Here is a 25575-nt window from a genome sequence, read left to right as displayed (position 1 = left end):
GAATTCTCAGTATTTTTAAATTATGTTCTAGTGTATCATGAAGGGTACTTATACGGCTGGCAAAATAGTAATGGCACAATGTTCATGTTCCACAAAGTGTATCAACAAAAAACCCCAATAAAATTGAACAAAGACGTGTTAAGAGCCAATTTATTTTTAAAATATTCTATTAAAAAAAGTAATATATAATAATTAAATAAATAAACATATTTAAAAAACATAAAATATTATATTTTAGTTGAAAATTAGCGTGAAAACTACCAATTATTTATCTGTATGAACTTAATATTGCACTGTTAACAATAGCAATAGCACAACTTTTGGTCAACGAGATTTGTGTAGGAAAAATTTTATCCAGATTACAATAATAAACATAGTCGGTTCAATTTCAAAATCACAACATACTTTATTATCGTTAACAGTTTTTTACTAGGTAGCTATTATTTTAAATTATGAAAAAAAATATTAATAGAAAATAAATGCAAATTTTGGCGATCACGTTGTCTGGCAATACTGACGAAATGCTCTAAAGTCTATGGACCAAACGATCTCTGCTTTATGGTAGATTGTCTTCTCGTTCTCGCTCTTTCTGACTACTCCTGACATGAAAATTTAGGGCTTATCAAGTTAAAGGGTTTTCTGTGCGCCGCTTATTTCGGCCTTTTCGGTATGTAAGTCAATATTCAATTTTAATTTGGCACCACATTAATTGTGTATGCAGTTTTGATGCCCATTTTGTTATGCTCGGGAAGACGAATGGCCCAAACATCGTACAATATAGCTACGAGGGTGCTCCCGCTTTTTTGTGATGTCCTTTGACCGCTGAGGTTTGTGCAATCGATCTATTGTTTGAATGTTTTTAGCGCTATTATCTTAAAATGTTATCGTCGGAACTGTGTCACAGTGTGTCACCTTTGATCATGATAATTTTCATTGAACACTTACCGATATTTGCGCACGCCCCCCTTCATGTATTTGCGAGCCTTATCTATATAGTGCTAACTGAGGCCTCACCTATGCGGTATTTGAAAAATGACTAGTACAGTTAAGATAACACTGATAAAACTACAAATTAGTAGTTTTTTTAGTATTGAATGTGTTCTATATTCTAGAACTTATCGATTATACTGAACAAGACATTCGATCAGATAGCACACATAGATCTGATACCTATATAACATGGACTGTCAAAAGTGCTCGTAAGTCAAAAAAGCTTTTAACGATTTTATTTTTTAGTTTTCCCCAAATACACTCTAAAATAATACATTTAACTTATTAAATACTATGTCATATAATTTTCACGACATACTACATATTACACTTGAAGAATAACCTTGTAGTTTGCTGCTGTCATTCAATATGTACCCTATCATCTTTTTTCTTTTGTCTAATATCAATAAATGAAAAAAATAAAATTAGGTAGATACACATTCACAATGTTTTCATCATTCAAAGCGTGCCTAGAATTCAACATGTTATTGCTGTATGCAAATTAGCTAGCTCAGTCTGAGTAGAAAAATAAAAATATTTGAAATAAAATGGCCCTTTGTTATTATTTGTATAAGTAATGGTTGCTTAGGCATTTGTTATTTTTATTAGGATATACGGATTTTATGCAAGTTTGCCTTCATAATGTAGTATTTGAGCTAAACAAACAGGAGAATGTCAAGTATTAGTCACTTGAATTCAAAGTCTGTCTGCAATAAGAATAATTCAGTACCTATTCAATATTTTATCAGTTTGTTTTTTTTTTTTGCACAATTTAAGTAGATACATTACGTAGGTATCTATGTAGTTTTTTGTTATGTTTTTGTGCTAATGTTCGTTGAGGTAGTCTGGTGTGCAAGGCGCTGGCCTTTCTTTCCAGGTCACAATATAATATTTATGTGGTTTTCTCGAAGGCCTGGGTATTTGTGATTGTTTCACCACACTACTGTCATTGGGCCCCATGGCCATGGCCTGTTGTAGCGTTATATAAAAAAAGTTAACACCGCTTATAAGTACAGTACACTCTCAGTAATCCGTCACTCGATTATCCAACAACTACTATAATCCACCGTTATTTTTACTAGTTGAAAGTACAAAATCAAGCTCTAAAATTCGCCGGTATTCAAATGTCAAAGTCAGTAGTTCGCCGCGTGCAAGTATACAACGCAGATGAGACTGGTTTATTTTGGAAACTTCTCCTTCGTAAAACGTATGTTCATCACGAAGAAAGTAATGTACTAGGGAGGAAAGTGCCCAAGGACCGCATCACAATTATGTCGTGCTCTAATGCAACCGGGACACACAAACTGAAGCTTTTGGTTATAGGAAAAGCCAAGAATCCTAAGCCATTCAAGAATATCTGCCTAACTGAACAACTGGTTGTGTCGAGTGATTTACTGTTTAATATTTAGTTAATAAACTTAGTTTATAAATATGTATAATGAAGTAAATATGTACTTGATTTTGATTATAAATAAAACCGTAATTTGCTAGTACAAATTTCTCAAAAAAAAACTATTTTTACAGAATACCTATTTTAATTTATACCATATTTTGTATGTATGCACTATAATCCACCGCTTTCACTAATTGGACACTTGTCTGGTTTTTGAGGTGGCGGATTATTGAGAGAGTACTGTACCTTGATACCTACTAGGTAATTGTTTTATTAATTTTTGTCTTTGGTTATATTCACATATTTGCATCCAATGAGCTGTCACACATCCCAATTAGTTGTGCATAATGTTACTGGCATTTTATGGGCAAAAATTGATAATTTAGATATAAGATATTGAGTCTAAATAAGGCTTTCGTTTATTCTTCTATGGTCTTGAGCGTCAATTACATTGAGCTTCTTTACGAGCTGTTTGTTGGCGAATTTAAAAGCGGGCGATTCAGCTAATGCGATTTGATGATTACACACAAAACTTTCCATTCGCTGAGAAGCCACAAGCCAGCGACTATTTTGACAGAACATAATTCGTTTTTTTACCGGGAGGTTGCTACTGCGCTCTACTACGCTCTACTGCGCAGACGCAGTAGGCCCACACGCCGGCGTGTAGCGTGTTAAGTTGACCGGCTTTCAACTTTTCTCGTTAGAGTGTTTACAACCTGCTTGTTAGCTTGTTCGATGATTACACTGGGCGACTTTACAGGCAGATTGTAAATTCGCCAACAAACAGCTCGTAAAGAAGCTCAATGTAATTGACGCTTAAGACAATTTAGATTGTTAAGTGTATACTACAAAATCAGTTTGGGCTCGTATTTTTTTAGTAATAATAGATTTAGTGATAGTAGTACATAATAAAATGCATGTTAATCTGATTACATAATTGATTTCAGGTCTGTAATTGTTTTTATATTTTTGTAGTTGAGTTATCTTAAGCCCATGTTGGACAACACTTTAGTGGTTCCCCATCTCTTGCAATGACCAACGAATAATGAGTCATGAGCTGAAATCAAGTTTGTCCTGTGTTGTTCCGTATGGAGATAACTCGGGCATCGAATTTCAGTAAGGCTAAGGCCACATAGGTAGGTGCCTTGCTTGGTGGCTACATGCTAGGTGACATATCCTAGCGAACGGACGAACACTATACTATCATAATGGCCACACTGCACGCTTCACGCCTCGCTACGTGATTATTAGTCACCTAGTGAGTCTCCCGGCGAACAAACGTGTTGGTTAATTTTATTTTGTCACCTAGTGATTTTGCAAGATGGAGGATGTTTTGAATATTTCTTCAGTATGACAAACGTCAAACACCGTATATTTTGAGGTTATGAATAATGACGCATGGGCCGTAGTGTGCCCATAGACGAAAATTGCGAGCCAGAGAGATGCAAAAGGATTTACCTTACCTTAATGTGACAACAAGTTGTTCCTCGGGTGTTATAGAACAGTGATCCCCAACCTTTCGGACCTCGCAGACCACTAAACTCAAAATCTTGAATCCCGTGGACCACTACCACGTATTTTTCCCACTCTTGCTAAAAATTTATAATAAATATATAATAATAATAAAAGAATTATAATAAATAAACTTATAAGCCCTGATATTCATTACGAAAAATTCAAAAAAAAACATTTTAAATTTCATTTTATTAAAAAAGAATCAATGCAATCTATATATATAAAACAAAGTCGGGTTAGTTACACCATTTTATAACTCGAGAACGGCTGGACCGATTTTTATGATCTTTGATTTGTTAGATTTGTCTTCGCCCCGATTAGCAGAATAACTATTAAAATATCGGATAAATCACGGAAAAAAAAAATTATGAAGACAATTCATTTTCTCATACATTTTGACATTTTGAAAAATGACCTCGCGCATTCGAAAATAAAAGAAAATCACAAAAAATTTAAATCCATATACAACGATACATGACAGAAAGAATAAACAAGAAACAAATGAAAGGCGTTGTGTGCATTATCTATCCTTTGACAGTTGATTCAGTTTAGCCTCAGATAATCCCGAAAGACTTTGTTGTATACTCCGGTGAATTTTGGAGGAAGTTGTCCTGCCTGAATCTTTTTTACTTCTTCGACAGCGTCCAAAAATAAAGCCAAGGATAAAATTACATGATCTCATTGCTGGTATTGCTCATTATTTACCTACCAATTTCAAAATCCATCCTTCGAACTTCATTCGACAATCGATCTACGTGAATAATCGAGCCGATTACCAGCTAGGTGCGCAAATAGCTATTTCGATCGTGATTTTCAAACGGTAAGTTGCCTTCGAAGATGTTCACTTTGTGAGGTTATCAAATTTGTGATTGTGTGTGCATCGATAACTGCTTCATTATGTAATTTTGAATTATGTGATTAATTTTCCAGTGTTTATTATTCGTCGATTGCTTAAAATCGAGACGGAGCGCCTCACTTTCATTCGGTTGAACCAAGCCAAACTGCGATCGGAGGAGTATATTCATTTACGCGATGCAATCAGCACCGTAGGAGATGCAGCTAATGTTGGTCGATTGACTATTCTATCGGCGATGTACATTGTCAGCCCACGTCATATGCATGAATATGCGCAAGATGCAATGAAATATGTTCGTCATTACGGTCGTCCAGATCTATTCATCACCTTTACATGAAATCCGAAATGAATAGAAATTGTTCAACTGCTACTCCCCGGACAAACATCAAGTGATCGGCACGTGTCTTCAAACAAAAAATCCTGTCGCTGATGAACTACATTGTTAAGCATCGCGTCTTTGGGAAACTCGATGCTGGATGTATTCGATTGAATGACAAAAACGAAACTTGCCGCATGCACACATTCTTATTTGGTTAGTCGAAAGAATTCGACCAGACCAAAAAGATGACATCATATGTGCCGAGATTCCTGATCCCGAAACCGATCCAGACCTGCATGATGTTGTAATTACTTAAATGATTCATGGACAGTGTGGCGCCATCAATCCCCCCCAATCAGCGTGCATGGTCGACGGCAAGACAGTGTTCCAAGCGTTATCCATGAAGTTTAACGGCGGAGACTATCACTGCCAATGATGATTATCCACTGTATCGGCGTCGATCACCCAATGATAACGGTAGAACTATCACAACGAAAATGAAGTGAAACGATATCGCGGTCGACAACACTTAGATTGTTCCGTATTCGCCACTTTTTTCCAAAACATTCAAGGCGCATTGCAACGTGGAGTTTTGCAATTCAGTGAAATCCATCAAATACATCTGCAAATATGTCAGAAAAGGCAGCGATATTGTAGTTTTTGGCGTTCAAACTCCCAATACCAACGATGAAATCACGCACTATAAGTTGGTCGATATGTGACCTGCAATGAAGCAATTTGGCGTATTCTCTCATTCCCCATTCATGAACGTCATCCCACTGCTGTACATTTGGCGGTACATCTGAAGAATGGTCAACAAGTTTATTTCAACGCATCGAATGTTGCTCAACGTGCTGAAATATCTCCAGCGCCAACATTGACCAGTTTCTTTTCGGTTTGCCAAAGCGATCCGTTTGCACGAACGTTGTTCTACTCTAAGATGCCACATTATTACACTTGGAACGCTTCATCGAAGAAATTTCAACGTCGGAAGCAAGGCGATGCGGTTCCTGATCATCCGGATGTGCATTCTACTGATGCTCTTGGTCGCATTTACACAGTTCATCCAAATAATGGCGAATGATTCTACTTGCGGTTGTTGCTGGTAAATGTTCGTGGGCCGACATCATTTGAATCACTTCAAACTGTCAATGGTGTAGTGTGCCCAACATTTCATGCTGCATGTCAAAAGCTCAATTTGCTTAAAAATGATACTCATTGGGACATGACAATCGCTAAAGCATTTGTTTCTGCATCTCCAAGTCAGATACGCACATTATTTGCTATCATTATTTCGACATGCTTCCCATCGAATCCACCTGAACTGTAGAACAACTACAAGGATGACATGTCAGAAGACATTTTACATCGAATTCGTGTCATTTCAGGGAATCCTGATCTCGAGGTGAATAAGGAGATACATAACCAGGTTTTCCTTTTGATCGAAGACATGTGTTACCTCATGTGCGGCAGTTTGTTAGTCAAGTTAGGAATGCCAATGCCACATCGTGGAGTGAATTACGCTTTCCATCTAGAATTGGAACGTGAACGTGAAAATGATCAAGATCCATTGAACTAATTAGTTCGAACGAATGTACTAATGTTGAACCCCCAACAGAAGGTAGTGCACGATACGTTAATGAAGGCAATTGATGATGGAAATGGTGGCTTATTTTTCCTCGATGCGCCCAGTGGAACTGGGAAGACATTCCTCATGTCATTGATTTTGGCCACTGTTCGTGCGAGATCCGAAATTGCTGTAGCAGTTGCTTCTTCCGGGATAGCGGCCACGTTGCTAAAAGGATGCCGTTGAAATTGCCGTTAAACCTTCAAACGACTGAAAAACCGATATGCAATATTGCGAAACATTCAGCAATGGCCACAGTTTTGGTAGCAAGTAAAATAATCACCTGGGATGAATTTAGAATGGCGCACAAACGCGCATTGTGAGAGATGTTTTGGAGGCGCAATGATTCTACTATCTGGCGATTTCTGCCGAACACTACCAGTCATTCCAAGATCGACCGCTGCCGATGAAATAAATGCTTGCCTCAAACCATTGACTCTGTGGCGCTATGTGAAGAACCTTCAGCTGACGACAAACATGCGAGTTACATTGCTAAACGATCCGTCTGCCGAAGATTTCTCTAAGCAATTTCTGACTATCGGTAACGGCCGTGTTCCTGTCGACGAATCAAACGGATTGATTTCGTTTCCGCTGAATTTTTGCAATTTCGTGTCAAGAATTGGTTGAGTGAACGAGCAATTCTTGCGGCAAAGAACAAAGATGTGGATCACTTAAACTTCACAATTCAAAATCAAATTGTTGGTCTACTGCATTCCTTCAAATCTATCGACTGTGTAAGTGCTCGGCCGTAGTAATTTGGCGGGCGTGGTGCGGCGGCGTCTTGCGAAACTCAAACATATAGCCATGTGTATTATGCCCGAAAAAAGACACTGTCTAAGAACATTTTACACACGGTTATACGTTTGAGTTTCGCAAGATGCCGGCACGCCACCCCCGCGCGACCACTACGTTCTTGCACTAACAAACGAAGACGAAGCAACCAACTAGCCAACTGAATTTTTAAACTTATTGGATCTTCCTGGCTTGCCACCGCACAATTTACAATTGAAGGTTGGCTCGGTAGTCATCATGCTTCGAAATCTGAACCAACCAAAACTATGTAATCCATTTCATTTTGGTTTGATTTTTGCACATTTATTGAACTTAATTCATTTTGAATATTCATTTTAACTTAATAAAAAAATGAATTTAATTCAGCTAATAAGTTAACACAAGATTATTGATTCTGAGGCGGTACGAAGTTCGCCGGGTCAGCTAGTTATTAAATAAAAATAAAAACAAAACAATCGAACTAGAATCTTTATTCGCTGAACAATTTGGCTGTTAATGGCACAAACATTATTGGCAGACTGAAGAATTATTAGTCAGGTTGTTTTGGACAGCATGTAAAAAAAGGATCAATGACCACTCACAATAGAATAATATGCCAAAAGTATACTGAATAAATATGAAGCTATAATGGAATATTCTTAGAAAGCATGAAAAAATCGAGCGTTTCTATTTGGTGGTGTGTCGATATTTGCATTTTATTTTATCCCGAAGAGCAAAGTTTATTCAATTTATTTCTTCTTTTTAATAAATTAAATATGGACTGACGTTGTAATAAGGCTAAAATTGTAAAAAAAAATACTATCTTACTGAAACTTTTTAATAAATACGAAAATTGCAAATATAATCAAATTACTCTGCGGATCACCAAAATTCTCTCACGGACCATCGGTTGGGGACTGCTGTTATAGAACATCTGAAATGCGTATCAACCTTTTGTAATGTCTCTTTTAATTTGCCCATCAATAAGTCAAACGTTTTCTGGTTCATCTTCAAATAACTAAAAAACCTTTCATCTTATTTCTGAAATTCTTTGTAGACAAGTTGAAACTCTCCAAGAGTATTTCGAGATGAATTGACATTATGTACCCAACAAGTTCGAATTTGAGACTTTTGAAATTTTAGCGTGCTCCCAAATGTCAAATGAATTTGTACCTAAGCATGTAGCGTGTAATGTGACAGTAGTGTTTTTAGTTGACAAACTTAGCACCTAGCTCAGCACTAGCGAAGCACCTGCCTATGTGGCCTTAGCCCAACAGAATGGTCACCTGTTTTACCTGCTGTATTGAAAATTCTTAATACAATGTAAGGTCCCTACATTGTGGTTTTCCTTGTGTTTCCTTAATTGACATGCAATAGTCGATTAGTATGTAAATCTCTTTATGCTCCTCTCTAGTATTTCCACATATTAGATATCCTTGATTATTATTATGTCCTTGGTTACAAATGTAATGTAACATGGGATTTGGTTATACTGCTTGATTCTATTCACAACTCTGGTAGTTGCAGTCAGTCATCACTGAAAATAACTATCAGTAGCTTACGTTCAAAATACTAAATCCTCTGGATAATTAATTTAGCTAACATAAACAATTGCAAACCTGTTAAATTTTCAAATTCCGCCGTGTATCAAAATCATTAAATTATAAAATATGGTTTTCATGTATCAACATATGATGAATCGAGTAATGGTTTTATTTTAAACTACACATCTACACGTCAATTACTAAAGAATGTTTTTTTTAATACTAGTATTTAATTTTCTTTGTTACAGGAGCATAACAATGTTGGGCGGGCACTTGAAGCACTGTTTGCATTGCATTCTGTTGTTTTCGGTCATATTTTTTATCGAATCTATATCGGGCGCCCTCTCGCCGACATCTATTCCTGAGATCGATCCGTGGACAGAGTACGGCACCGTCGGGACGATTGTCCTCTACCTCTTGAGATTCTTCACCATCCTGACGCTCCCGCAGGTGTTGTTCAACTTCTCCGGATTGGTCTTGTTCAATACGTTTCCTGAAAAAGTCCAACTGAAAGGCTCCCCTCTGCTGGCTCCATTTATATGCGTGAGAGTGGTCACCCGCGGGGATTTTCCCGATCTCGTGAAAACAAATGTCGCGCGGAACATGAACACGTGCACCAATGCGCACCTCAAGAATTTCATGATAGAGGTTGTGACGGATAAGCCTCTGGGGTTGGCTCAGAGCTCGAGAGTCAGGGAAGTCGTGGTTCCAAATAGCTACACGACCAAGAGCGGGGCTCTCTTTAAGGCGAGAGCTCTGCAGTACTGTTTGGAAGATTCTGTCAGCAATGATCTGGGCGATGCGGATTGGATCGTGCACCTGGATGAGGAGACATTGCTGACGGAGAACTCGGTGCGGGGGATCCTCAACTTTGTGATGGACGGGAAGCATCAGTTTGGACAGGGACTCATCACGTACGCCAACGAGGACGTCGTCAACTGGTTGACAACTTTAGCTGATAGTTTTAGAGTAGCTGACGATATGGGGAAATTAAGATTGCAATTCAACCTGTTTCACAAGCCGCTGTTCAGCTGGAAGGGATCGTATGTTGTCACTCAGGTAAATTTTTGCAATGATAATTAAATATACATATCACTCCCTTTCCAAAGTTTTATGCTACCTACTTAACTGTTACCTAAGTAACAGTTCTAAGTTACTGAAAAAAATACATATGACCTTTTAGTAATGTCAGCCTGGGGCTGCGGGAATGAGTTTGAATCCTGTGCCTGGAAAAAATTATATGTTTTTGGTCCAGAGCAAGAACCATACGCGTCGAGTGAATGGAACAACCTTCGTAAAAAAAAGTCTGTTAATATATCCTCAACTCTGTTTGAGCTGATGTGCTCTGCTTACCAAAAATAGTGAATTAATTTTTTAGATATGGTATTATGCTCCAATGTTAGATATGTATATATTTAGAAATGATAAAGCTAATGGTCTTTTTGACAAATCTAAAAATATTTGTATTATAAAATATCTGCAGCTTGGATATTTTTTTTTATTTGCAAAGGCGAAAAGCTTAACATTGCAGCATAATATTGTTATCTATTGATAAAAATGTCTGAAGTCTTATGTTGGTTTATAAAAATAACCTAATAGCTAGTTTGTGATAACTGATAGTGTATTAAGGGGATCCTTATGCCAACAGAGAACCTAGTGGAAAAATACGAAGCTTGCAATTTGAGATTTTTTTTGATAATTTACAATTTCAACTGTATTAATTAATAAATATGTATCTGAAAACATTAAAAAGATTTTTTTTTAAGTCAAAGATAAACTTACAATTGTAAAAAAATGTGAATTTGTTACATATTTGCGGCATATATTACGTTATTTTTATGGTTATATTTATTATTAAAATTTAGTTTATAAAGTTTTCAATTTTTTACGGTTTAGATTTTTCACTAATTCATAGTTTTAATAATTTTAATAATAAATTTAACCATAAATAATTACAAGATAAAAAGAACTTTTTATATACTACGTTTTTAAATTTTCTGTTGAATCATAATATAAACCTGACAAATAAGGCAATTGTCAATAAATCATTTTTTTGCTATTTTGCAACAAATAAACAAATATAGAATACTGAAATGTCATTTTGATTTCCATAGTAACGCACATATATATTAATAATTTAGTTGCTAGGACCACCTTCTTAGCAACCAATAATAGTGAATTGGATTACAGATTTCTTCCGAAATAACTTTTCATACAAAACAGAATTAACTGAAAATGAATTCAATTCTACTTAAAGATGGCTAAAAGTATTAAAAGAATGCATTGGCATCGTGTTCTGATATATTCTGAAAGTTTCAAATGTCTAGCTAGTCGGGAAGTTAGTTAAAAATCGATTGCAAGATTAGTAGTGGATAAACAACTACCGGACAAACAAGAATACGTGGTAAAATAATGTAATATAATAACGTAACCTATGCCACAAATATGTAACAAATTCACATTTTTTTACAATTATAAGTTTATCTTTGACTTAAAAAATCTTTTTACTGTTTTAATACATAATATTTATTAATTAATACAGTTGAAATTATAAATTATCAAAAAAAATCTCAAATTGCAAGCTTTGTATTTTTCCGCTGGGTTCTCTTTTGGCATAATGATCCCCCTTAAAAACAATGGCATGCTGACTAATGTTTTAAAAAATGCAATGAGTAGAGTGCACTAGTATGATGTGAGAGCAGCCACCACTGACCAGTCACATTAGCCGACAAATAAATTACATTGAAGTTTTTCAGTCTACACGCATTTCAATAATTTTAATCTTTATGCTCATGCTAGTGTAGAAATGAAATTTGTCACTTGAGATAAATAGTTTTGTGTTCAATATCCAATGGTTTTTTAGGTACTTATTTTGTTTTTAATAAATTTGAATTTGAATTAGTATTATTTGATAATTATATGCTGGCATATTTATATGGTTTGTTATAATTTTCAGGTGAGTGCCGAGAAGCGGGTGTCTTTCGACAATGGCTTGGACGGGTCGGTGGCAGAAGACTGCTACTTCGCCATGAAAGCGTATCAGGAAGGATATTCTTTCAATTTCATCGAAGGCGAGATGTGGGAGAAGTCTCCATTCACGCTGTGGGACTTCATTCAGCAGAGGAAGCGCTGGTTGCAGGGAATATTGCTGGTGGTGCATTCCAAGAGTATTTCTATCCGCCACAAGATTCTGTTGGCCATATCTTGCTACTCGTGGGTGACACTGCCCTTTTCCACGAGTAACGTGGTCTTGGCGGTGTTCTGCCCCATTCCTTGCCCGCAGGCTTTCGACCTGGTGTGCGCCTTCATCGGGGCCGTCAACATGTACATGTACATCTTCGGTGTCCTCAAGTCGTTCTCTCTGTACAGATTTGGATTTTTTAGATTCGTAATGTGCATATGCGGGGCGCTTTCCACTATTCCTTTAAATATCGTAATAGAAAATGTGGCTGTGATATGGGGTGTCGTGGGAAAGAAGCATAAGTTTTACATTGTCAATAAGGACATAAGGCCGCCCATCACCGTCTAATTCGGACCGCTCGCCTCCGTTTATGTTTTTTGTGGAACGTTTTGATATTTATTTTCTTACTACTCTACTCTACCTTTGCACAAATCATTTGACAACTGTGATGTCGCTTAATACTTTCGTTCTTATTGTGCGAAACTTTTGTAATATTTATATTGGGAAATGAATAGTCAGTTATGTGTATCACAAATACGTATGTATAAGAATTTTTACAAGGGCACATTTATTGCGAGCAAACGACTCTTCAGATGTGAACAGTACTTATCGTCGGCCGGATTCTTGGAGATAATGAATACCCGACCTCTATTTTTTTGTATGCGTACATCGCCGTCGTCGCTGTCGTGCGAATGTTGATGCGAATAAGTTTTTTATTTGTATGTTGTCTTCATAATAATATATTCCTGCACTTATAAATCCAAGTCTGAAAGATTTCACTACAGCCAAAGATTTGCAAATAATGCTTAGATATTAATTAATCTACGATACATAACAATATTGTTGCGGACGCCGCGGCGGATTATTTTTTAATTTGTTTATTTTATAAGGCTGCTTACCTACCACTTACCGCGGATCAAATATTTAGTATAATTAGATTTAAGTCGAATGATGAACCATTATCTGCCATCGGTTTTGTATTTCCTTATAATTTCTGGGAACTTCCGCTCTGTGGAAGAGAATGGTAATTCACCTAATTTACATTAGGTATGTGCAATTAATTACGGAAACATTTTTAAAAATCCAAAGTAACAATTTATTGAAAATACATTATACAATGATGCTAGATGTAATTAGTAAAGACGATACGCTTTATTATTAATTTAGTTAAAGGGTATTCAATGCTAACATGACATGCATTGATCGATTTCATTTGATTTATGAGAATGTTCGTTTCCACTTGATATTTTTATTTATTATAAATTAATAAAACGTCTACCTGATTGGTAGATACGTTATGGAAAATTTAAATTATATTATAATGTATCAATCAAATTACGCTGATATGTGTATATTTTTAATTTAATCGAATTCCTACAGCATACTATCCAAGGTGAAACATGATTTGGTTTTTTACATCCATCTAATCTCTGCTTAGCCATAATAAAATTTCATACACAATGTAAAAACATTTTCATTTCTTATACCTAGTCCAGACCGAGATACATCTGTATCTGTGTATAATTAATTTAAAACAGCTGTTTTAAAGTTGTATAAATACTGTCTGAAATTTTGTTGCAAACATTTAAATAAATGTCTTTGTTTTTTTATTTTTCCACCGCGGATGGAAGACACTGTTTACATACAGATGTTATCAGTCTGGACAAGGCGTGAGAGTAAATTGTTCCACTGTTATTTTTAAGTGCTAATTATTTATGATTACAGTTGGAAGATTTGAGCATATCAACAAATCTAATATCTAAAGGGATATGACTAACAATATGTATTTCACCATACATTTCAAGAAAAAACAAACAATCGTGTCAATATTGCGATGAAATATTTTTTCCATGTTTTCCATTAGTATTTATTATAATGCATGTTCGAAGAAAAATTGTGATTTTATTATCCAAATGTATTCTTTACTACAATGGAAACGTTAATTCCAAATATTATTTTAAAATTTCAATAAAAAAAAATAATAGCTAATCCTATGTTAGTAAAAGAATAATTCCTTAGGTCATATTATGTGATTTAATTGTAAATCGTAGTATGTAATAATTGTACGTTGTATGACACGCGGTTGATCGTTGACCGAATTGCTTTTCTGTTTAGTTGGTGATTTCAGTTTTTCTTAAATTAAAATTTACCTTTTGCCGTGTGGGGCTTTAATTTGAAACGATAGTAGACACCGAACGCTTGAATAATTAATTAAAGCATTCGGCGTTTGTGAGTTGTGAGTGAGAAATTGCTCAATTAATGTAAAAATAGTCTCTCGACATCTAATTGGCTATGTGAATGATTACATTTTACTTAAAACTCTACCATCCATAAAAAATATACCTAGAATAATTTGTATTATCAGTTAACAAATCTCACAGTATTAATAATGTTTAATGAATATTTGTTGAAAGCAATCTGAACAAAGTCTCGAATAAATTATAAAAAGAGTGGTCATTGAATTACATATTATGTAATTGCATTGCTTGAGATCTTAAAATCTCTTATTCCTGCATACATTTGGTAGATATGTATTAAATATATTTTGGTAAGTCGAATGTTAATTTATATAACATTTTGACGTTAATTTTGTTAATGAGCGACATTGATTTATAGGAAAATCTTTTATCTACTCTGATCTATTTAATTTAACATGACATCAATAAAATTGGCGTAATTGTAAAAATATGAATGAAAGATATTATGCTTTATAAAGCTAATGCCATTTGTTAGGTAGTTTTACCTCCGTAGGATAGATAGATAGATAGACGTATGCAATAAACAAGTCAGTATTTACGAGTAAAGATTAATAGGTAGTTTTAAAATTGAGTAAAAGCCCTCGAGCAAAGCTGTTTAACTTATTAAACTTATTATGAACTCTACTTGTAAATATTGTTTCTTTGTAAATCGACGGAAACAATCATTATACATAATTCAGTTTTAAGATTCATATTATCTGTTGTGAATGTCCGTATTGTGATTTCAAATTTATATGATGATATATTATTGTTAGGAGTCGAATTTATTTTTCTTAATGTAATACTTCTTTGTGTTCCAGGGACTTTCAATCTCACTTTTCGAATAATACCTTTATTGTCTATTTTTATTCCTCAATTATTACATAAATATTATGTATATATTCAGTTTGACATTCAGCGTCATATTTTTTTTTTATCTTACATAACATTATGTAGTGGTTTTGTTCCCTAACTATGCTACATCCATCACCATGTTAGAGTTATGTTCATCAAATTAAAAGAGTATCAAGTTTACTTTCATGCCACAAAATTATACCATTTTTATTGCGCGAGGCCTGATTACTCCAATCGCCTTAAGACCGGGTCTGGCTTTGATTATACAGCAAGGTCTTCATTAGGTACTTCGTTTTGCATTATAACTATGCATTATACCCCGTTTACATGTGCGTGGATTTACTGCTGACGTATGTACTATCACAACCATAACAAGGAAATGCATGTGTACATACGTATTATCGTGCAAGTTGCATTCATGGATCAAAAAAAATTCAGAAGCTTCTGAATTTTCAAGCAATAATTGGTACTTGCGCAGTGGGTGCGCTGCGCAGTACAACAATAGTGGCGAATCTGTCAGAAGAAATACGAACTACACCGCACAGAACATTTTGAAGTTTACCGATTATCTACGAACATGTTAAATAGCACCATACAATGACAACATCGCGTCTCACGATTCAAGAATGAGATTAGAGAGACAGTCGGCATTTTGATGTGTAAACATTCTTATCGTGATAGTTTAAAATACACACTATTGGTGACAGTAAATCCATGCACGTGTACAGGCGCTATTAGTTTCTGGTTCTTTTGTGATTATTCTGATTTATTAAGTATACAATAACTGGTGCACATAATATTTATATAATAAGTATGTCAATTATTATTATTGTCTTTCTCGAATAATCATTTATCTTACTACTTTATTCTGCTTAATTTATCTCCTAGTAACGGGTTTTTAGACTTCTCGAAATCGATGTGACATCTAATGCATTCCGAGAAATAATAGATACATGTCACATTATATTATTTTATCATACCCCATTATTGGAGAATATTTTTGCTAAAACAATGTTTATACCATAGAGGTATTAAATAAAAAGAAGGGCAAGTAATCGGCTTTCTCATACAACTGAATAAAGCAGGCCAACAATAGCCGACAACTTTCGAGAAATAGCGACGATAAAAAAAAATTCAGGGCATGAGGGAGGATTTAATTTTGTCATTATAACGTACCCATATAATATAATGTAAACGTGGAAATTTTGCCGCAACTTGATTACTAGCCCGCCTCACCATACTTTTTCACCATACCAGCCTGCTTCACCATACTTTCATATAACCTGCCGCCCCTAGGTTTATACATTACATACTTATTTACTTTACTTTACTTATTTATCACATCTTCACATTTTCTTACAATTATTATTCACTTTGTGATAACTAAATGAGATTAGGCATGTTTGTGTTTTGAAAAAAAAAAGGAGATAAAATAATAAATATTGCAGGGGCCAAGGAACTGGGGTAAATTATCACAGTGGGGCATAAATGATAATCGTGGGGGTAATACTGATTCATGTACCGTCAATTGAGTTGTGAATGCCTTCAGAATTGCTGTTGTGGCAGAGGAGTCTGAATGATCGGCTTCAGAACAGTCTTGTTTGGATACCGAGAGCTGAAGATGCTTTCAAAATTGCAAATTAGGAATTGATAAAGATTTCACTGCTGTTTGCAACAATCTGTCTGCGAAAAACTATTTTCAACAGAAATCAGTTGAACTCCGAAGACACTATCCAAATTGCTCTGAAATCAAAAAGCCTCATTTGATGTTCCAAAAATGAAACATCGTTTCTCCAGAAGTGTAAATCTTTTCAAAGAAATTTTTTTAGTTACATAGTAAGATTTTTTTTATTAATTTTGTCATTTGATTATCGTGTATTTTATTTATCGTATAAAATACCTACTTTTGATATTTATTACTGTACTACTAAATAAAATATTTTTAATGTTAATGCCCTCGTGAGTTTTTCGAATTTTGTATAATCTCACTTTCAATTCGATGAAACATGGTCACCATATTTACTATATGCCCGAAAAATGCTAGATACTCTCGTTCACATTGAATATTTTTACTAAGAGAATAATCACGTCGCCTGGCTAGTATAATATACTGAGAGAAAATATATTCGTGATAATTTTGTCATTACATTTTTTAGTTAGTTATTATATTTTGTGGTTGTAACAGTATTTTTATTGAGAATGCAGAGGTTATATTGTAGTGGAATGTGTATCGCCTTGTATGTAACTATTTATCAGTGTTAACTAACAAGTGAGAACTCGGCACCGAAACACATTTTGAGTAAAGAAAAGTTTTACTAGTCAGTCTAATGTTAGATATTATATTTTATGTGAAGCTTTTTAAAACTATGTAAATACATACCTTAATGTAAGGACATACTCTTTTTAAGTTGTAAATAGAATGCTACTTTGAAAAGAATAGCTATGATTTTAGAGCTATGTTATGTTGATCTGTATGTCATGCTAATTCACTAAGCTATGTTTTTCAATATTTAAAACATGATATTTTAGAGTTTAGACCCAAGGCTTGCTCAATTATATTTGTGTGATATAATTTTTCAAATGTTTGTATGTATCAATGCCACCTTAACGTAATATAGGTGTTGGCTATGAAAATATTTTTACCCGGATAATAATGAAGTTTTAAAATATATTTTCCATATAAAATTACTATTTATGTAATTATTTTGTTAGCTTTTTGATTTGGGTATTTATTTCTATAGATCGGAGGTTACCAAAGTGTGCGCCATAGCTATGCGTGCGCTGCGGACTTGTTTTCAGATTTAGATGGGAAAAAATATACTTTCGAAAACACTGTTGTAGACTTTGTGTGAAATACAGTAATATAATATAATATTAAAAACTACCAATCGAGGGTGACTGATATTTTGGTGAAAACATCAGTCAACTTTGGCTTCGTCTTGGAAAAATCTTGATGGGCCGAGGGCTATAACCGAGAACTGAAAAAGTTTGGTAACCCCGCTATATACGGTGCATCATTGTGGTCTTCTGGTTATTTAATTTTATTAATTTAAAGAATTATCTAATGTCACCCATATTTTATGATGTTTTATGACCAAGGATTAAATTTTAGTAACAATAAAATTAGTGATATATCGAGGTTTACGAAACTACACCTCGTAAGTGACAAAATAATAAGTTTACAGAAGACAGAAATCGCCTGCTCTGTTTAATATTTGATATTACAAATTAATGTTTTTGTAATCTATAGCGAATGTATGTATGTACATAGTATGAAGATTACTTACACGTATCTGAGGTGGCTGGCGGCAAACAAAATGATGTATTTACAAATTATCAATAGTTTTGTAGTAGATACGAAGCAAGAAGACTGGCGAGCGACAATGATTCTTGGAGGCGCCGCATGGTGTCCATATGCTCCAGTTAAGGGGTGGATATGGCTAAAGAAGATACGACAATATGTCATATTATTTCAAATGTTTTTAGGAGGTAAATATATTTTAAGAATTTTCAGCTTTCGTCGGTAGATGCCGATACTACAAATATATCCAATAATGCAAAAAACCTATTTTGAACAAAATGTCACTTATGAGATGTCATTTCTTAACCCTCGATATGTATGTATACCATATTTTTTTATAATTGTATTTGTTCTTAGCTATTTGTATTTTGAATTTGCAATGCATAAATGTATGTAATAGTTTTGTATCAATCAGTTTATATAATTAAAGTCCAGTGAAATACTCCTTACTCCTTACATTGATAAAAAATATCCACAGTAAAACTTTGGTCACTTTTAAATTGAGTTGATAGTTTTATTGGCCTTGCCTTTCCATTATAATAATATGTTTATATTTTGTATGTACCTTTGTTCCTTATTACAAATGAAATTTCCAGTCTCTATGATTGTATACAACTTTACAAATGTTATTGAATATTTCATGAGTTGTGGCCATTTAACACTATTTATAAAATATATTAAAACTGAAGCTTTTAAATGTTACTTCTTTTAATAATATGCTATAAATTGAAAATTTGTCGATATTTATATAAGTCATGTTAAGAATATTATTATTTGTTTCTTTAAAAAGTCCCGTTTCGATTACACCAATCAAACAAGAGATCTCTCTATAAGATAAGACTAGGTACTTGTATTGTATTTTTACATAAAATAAACATACTGTGAATTTGTTTTTCTTTTTAATTTCGTCTTGCTGTTTTGACTTTTAGTCAAATGATCACCACCGACTTACCTACCTCCTTTTCTACAATTTCAAAACCATAATTTATTTTTAATTTATAATTTTTTCATCACTTAGTAATGACAACGTAGACCTATAAAAACTTTTTAATTGGGAAAAGTGAAGTACATAGAAAGCACCGGGTTTCGAGTCACCTTTTCAAATAGCAAACATCTAATAAATATCAATGAATCTGAACAGAATGTAAATATTTTGTCAATTTTTCGTTTAGTGATGTTCAGAGGTTTTATTAAGGGCGGACATGCTCAGCGTAGGTCAAAATGGAGCTTTTATTGCATTTTCAAAGCTTGATCCTGGACATTCCTTAAATGTTGTAGATAATCTATTTATATAATTTTGAAGCCTTATTATCCTTTATATTTATTTTAAACATTTGATGACTGCCGTAGACAACATACGGCCGTAGCCATAAATTGACAAACTATAATTGAAGTAGGGAGTAAAATGATGTCAACGCGCGTGTTTGAACATGTACCTAACCGAATTTTTTTTTTTAAACAGTACATGTTCAAACACGCGCGTTAAAATCATTTTACTCCCTACATCAATTATAGTTTGTCAATTTATGGCTACGGCCGTATGTTGTAGCTTAACCACTGGGGAATGCCAAAAGAAATGGCATATTTCAAAAAAACACTACCTTATTTTAAGGTCAATAATTATTATAAAGCAATCATTATTCGTAGGATGTTTATCACACTTGAATGGTCAAAGACATAGCTTATAATTAGTATCTTTAGAATTATCTTCAAATGTGTTAATCTTGTCCATTTTTTGAATAATAAAATTATTAATTCTTGTCAAATTTGGGATCACAGAGATTATCAATATAATTTTTTATCATAAATATTTCACTATAATAATGTCGACATAAATTATACTAATGGTTTTATAAATGCGTTTAAAAATTAATAAACGTAAAAAATCTTAACACCACTGCACATGCATGTACTGAAATATGACTATATTCTGAAACATTAGAGCGAGAGGTTTAAAAGAATACTATTTTATGTAATAAAAATACTTTATGCAGTCATCAAATGTTTAAAATAAATATAAAGGATAATAAGGCTTCAAAATTATATAAATAGATTATCTACAACGTTATTCCCATAGCTTACGGGCCGCACAAAATTGTGTTTTTGCTAATTACTTTTCAAATGCAAATTAACACGTTAATTACAAAATTAATTAAAAGGGCCCGTAAGCATTGTGTTAACTATAGTCAATTTCAATAACATCAGTAAAAAACTACGCACATACCCAAAAAAGAAATCGTTACAATTAATAATTGTCCCAACACGAAAGGGACAACAAAAGAGAATGGATTAATTTAAATTTAATATGCTAAAAATGATTCCCAACCTTTTTTTAATCGTGACCCCATTTTATAGAAGCCAAATGATCCGAGACCCCAAAAAATTGTAAAAAGCCTTTTTAATAGGTTAAAAAAACGCATCGAAAATAGATTTTTCAGTATAATTTAGTTCAATATAATTTTAACTTAATACATACATAAATATTGTCATGTTGAAAGAAGAAGTTATTGGTATCTAGGAATGTCATAAAAAGAAAAGTATTAACTACTTGATATTAGTATCGGCGTCGTCTCGAAGGAAAGTTTCGGTAGGTACCTACTTGGAATCCACATCGTCTAGGGATGAAAGTATTGAATACCAGAATCATTTGACGCGGTACACAAAAAAAGGTTCAGTACCAGAAGTGTCAATATAATAAATTGGTTTGTGCACTAACTACCCTGCACCAGTGCCATTTAGGCCCGGCTTCTTGCAGTGTGCTTCGCCACGAAGGATTTATGCAGAATACTTAGGCCGAGTTTTGGCTTTTGTAAGTAGGTATCTTTCAAAAATAAAAAAAGAAAAACATAATTTGAAACTTAGGCGGAAAAATAGTCATTGTCCCCTAAATATTTCCGCTGGTATTTGATCTATTGCTTCTGATTTATTTATTTTAAGGTTCTTCGGACCTAAAAATCTCTATCTGGCTTTAATTTATGAATTTCTTGGGATTTTATGAGTTATACACGCAGAATATATTAATAAATGAATTCCGATAGGCTATACCCCCAATATACAACGTTTTGAATGCCTGGGTGTCCTACGAAAATGAACCACACATAGACGTGCAATACTGTGTTGCAACCTTCAAATACACCAATATTGAATGAGTGTCAGTGCATAAACCGATAGTCGTCAGAACGAAGGGCGAGCGTATTCGTTACACTGCACATATTCTTCCACATTCGAAATCAGTTGCATGTTACTCCACACCCGTTAGGTATTTCTGAGTTCCTTGGTTAAAGCATGTTTGCGTAAATCTCTTCAAAATAGAAAATATATTCTGCAAGTTTGCTCAACCTGACAACACTCTCCTCATTGTTCTCAATCATGGATATTTTTGGTTTCGATTGATTGCTGGTTAATTTTTATCAAATCAATTGCTTTAATAAAATATCCGAATAATTCGCGACGTCCCTATAAAATATAGGTACACTTTTGTTAGTCCTGACTTTTTTATAATTCAATTTGGTTAATGCAGTAGGTATAGTCAATAAAACGTTTATTTCATAGGTAGGTTAATAATAATACATATAATATAATAATATTATCTTCTATGACGATAAAGTATTGAGTAAGTACCTACCTATAACAATACGGAGGGCAGGACCAGTAAAAATTAAACATTAAATTTACGTACTTAGGTTATAATAATTAATTACATAAATATTAAAAAAAATAATTGTCTAGGTACCATGTCTGATCTTAAGAAGATCATAAATGGGCCTCCACAGAGCGATAAAAAGAGATATAAGTAGATACGATACATAGATATTATTGTTCAAAATGTGCTAGGAACTAACTTCAAAATGAACTAGAAACTTTAACAAAAACATTCCCTTAACACAAAAGACATTATGTCTACTTATGGCAATATTATGGATATAAAAGATTTAAGTACTTACTTACCTACCTAATAAAATAGTCAATTACCATAAAACGATTTTTTTTCGGTTCGGTACATGTTCAAACACGCGCGTTAACATGATCTTACTCCCTACTTCAATAATTATAGTTTGTCAATTATGGCTACGGCCGTATGTTGCCTAACCACTGGGAAATGCCAATAGAAATGGCGTATTTCAAAAAAATACTACCTTATTCTTAGGTCAATAATTATTATAATACAATCATTATTCGTAGGATGTTTATCACACTTCAATGGTCAAAAGACATAGCTTATAATGAGTATCTTTAGAATTATCTTCAAATGTGTTAATCTTGCCCATTTTTTGAATAATAAAATGCCCAATTCTTGTCAAATTTGGGATCACAGAGATTATCAATATATTTTTTATCGTAAATATTTCACTATAATAATGTCAACATAAATTTTACTAGTGGTTTTATAAATGCGTTTAAAAAATAATAAATGTAAAAAATCTTAACACCACTGCACATTGATGTACTGAAATATGACTGTATTCTAAAACATTAGATCGAGAGGTTTAAAAGAATACTATTTTAATTAATAAAAATACTTTATGCAGTCATCAAATGTTTAAAATAAAAATAAAGGATAATAAGGCTTCAAAATCATATAAATAGATTATCTACAACGTTTAAGGAATGCTTAGGCTAATGCTTTGAAAATACCATAGAAGCTCCATTTTGACCTACGTTGGGCATGTGAGCCGTTAAGGGGGGACATGCTCGTCGAAGGTCAAAATTGAGTTTTTATTGTATTTTCAAACCATGATCCTGGACACTCCTTAAACGTTGTAGATAATCTATTTATATAATTTTGAAGCCTTATTATCCTTTATAGTTATTTTAAACATTTGATGACTGCATGAAGTATTTTTGTTACATAAAATAGTATTCTTTTAAACCTCTCGCTCTAATGTTTTAGAATATAGTCATATTTCGGTACAGAACTGTGCAGTGGTGTTAAGATTTTTTACATTTATTAATTTTTAAACGCATTTATAAAACCATTAGTATAATTTATTACGAGATAATTTTTGTAAAATATTCACGATAAAAAATTATTTTGATAATCTATGTGATCCCAAATTTGACAAGAATTAGGCATTTTATTATTCAAAAAATCGGCAAGATTCACACATTTGAAGATGATTCTAAAGATATTTATTATAAGCTATGTCTTTGACCATTCTAGTGTGATAAAAATCTTATGAATAATGATTGCTTTATAATAATTATTGACCTAAGAAGAAGGTAGTGTTTTTTTGAAATACGCCATTTCTTTTGTCATTCCCTAGTCGTTAAGCTACAACATACGGCCGTAGCCATAAAATGACAAACTATAATTAAAGTAGGGAGTAAAATTATGTTAACGCGCGTGTTTGAACATGTACCTAACCGAATTTTTTTTTATTTTTTTTTAAACGGTACATGTTCAAACACGCGCGTCAATATCATTTTACTCCCTACTTCAATTATAGTTTGTCATTTTATGGCTACGGCCGTATGTTGTAGCTTAACCACTAGGGAATGACAAAAGAAATGGCGTATTTCAAAAAAACACTACCTTATTCTTAGGTCAATAATTATTATAAAGCAATCATTATTCATAAGATGTTTATCACACTTGAATGGTCAAAGACTTAGCTTATAATAAATATCTTTAGAATCATCTTGAAATGTGTTAATCTTGCCGATTTTTTGAATAATAAAATGCCTAATTTTTGTCAAATTTGGGATCACAGAGATTATCAATATAATTTTTTATCGTGAATATTTTACAAAAATTATCTCGTAATAAATTATGCTAATGGTTTTATAAATGCGTTTAAAAATTAATAAATGTAAAAAATCTTAACACCACTGCACAGTTATGTACCGAAATATGACTATATTCTAAAACATTAGAGCGAGAGGTTTAAAAGAATACTATTTTATGTAACAAAAATACTTCATGCAGTCATCAAATATTTAAAATAACTATAAAGGATAATAAGGCTTCAAAATTATATAAATAGATCATCTACAACGTTTAAGGAGTGTCCAGGATCATGGTTTGGATATACAATAAAAACTCAATTTTGACCTTCGACGAGCATGTCCCCCTTTAAGCGTTTCTAATGTTGGCGCCTACTGAATGGAGGTTCTATTTACAGATTTTTTACGAGGAATAAATTAATACCATTCGCCCAATTGAATAAAACATACATTTTATTATATTTTAAATATGTATACCTAGGTACATGTTTTTGATTAGCCGCAGGTTTGAACCCACGGCATACGGCTGCGTACTTCGTAAAAATCTCTCTTTTATGAAATATTAAATCTCTCAATCTTAGAAATTAGCTAAACAAAAATATAGGCTCCATATCATAACAAGATTGTTTGTATGTGTGCTTATAAATCCTTATAAAGGTATTTAGATAGGTACTTGCATAATGCCAAATTTCAGGGGTACGTATGTAGTGATTCGCGAAGCGATAATGGTCGATCTGCAATGACAACTCAAAATTATTATAAGTATATTCAGCGCTCGAAATGGAAAAGTTTACGAACCGGAGCGCTCGGAAATTTTCTGAAGATATTAACATAGTTATCAAATGTTATGTGTATTTCATAAAAATAAGTTTGTTAGATTTTTGTTATATGGCCTATCTAGCTCAGACGGTCAAATTATTTATTCCACGAGACGGAGCGATAACTTTACCGATTTCACGAAAAGGAACGGCGCTCCGGTGCGTTCCGGTCCATTTCGAGCCGTGAGTATATTATTCATCAATGTAAAATGGGGAAAAGGCAAAAAGAATTAAAATGCACTTAGGTTCATTGTTACATATTATAGATAGGTACCTAAGTAATAACATGCACAGTGAAATTCAGTATCTATTACCAGAAAAAATATACATATCTTGGTACCAGTATAACCAAATGTAGATTAACCATTAAACTAAGGGCTATATTATAATAATTCAAGGTCCCGAAATTGACGGGTGTGAAAAGTTAGGTATTGTCGAGGGTGT

General features: G+C 33.5%; 1 protein-coding gene across 2 annotated transcripts; it reads left to right on the top strand.

The window, feature by feature from the left end:
• Window positions 1-560: 560 nt before the first annotated feature.
• Window positions 561-19474, top strand: egh (beta-1,4-mannosyltransferase egh). Of its 2 annotated transcripts, none has more exons than XM_085958892.1 (3): window positions 561-667; window positions 9264-10074; window positions 11972-19474. In XM_085958892.1, exons 2-3 carry the CDS (start codon window positions 9274-9276, stop codon window positions 12542-12544), a joined length of 1374 nt encoding a protein of 457 aa, XP_085815018.1. In that variant the 5' UTR covers window positions 561-667; window positions 9264-9273; the 3' UTR covers window positions 12545-19474. The 2 variants fall into 2 exon arrangements, with proteins under 2 accessions (XP_085815018.1, XP_085815017.1); XM_085958891.1 differs by having other exon boundaries at window positions 588-827.
• The last annotated feature ends 6101 nt before the right edge of the window (window positions 19475-25575 follow it).

This window comes from Rhyacophila brunnea, unplaced genomic scaffold (assembly GCF_057557595.1).
Source record: "Rhyacophila brunnea isolate RB1 unplaced genomic scaffold, BYU_Rbru_1.0 scaffold_8, whole genome shotgun sequence".
Lineage (NCBI taxonomy): Eukaryota > Metazoa > Arthropoda > Insecta > Trichoptera > Rhyacophilidae > Rhyacophila > Rhyacophila brunnea.
The sequence above is the reverse complement of the archived record's forward strand: the minus strand, read 5'-3'. Positions and strand labels throughout refer to the sequence as shown.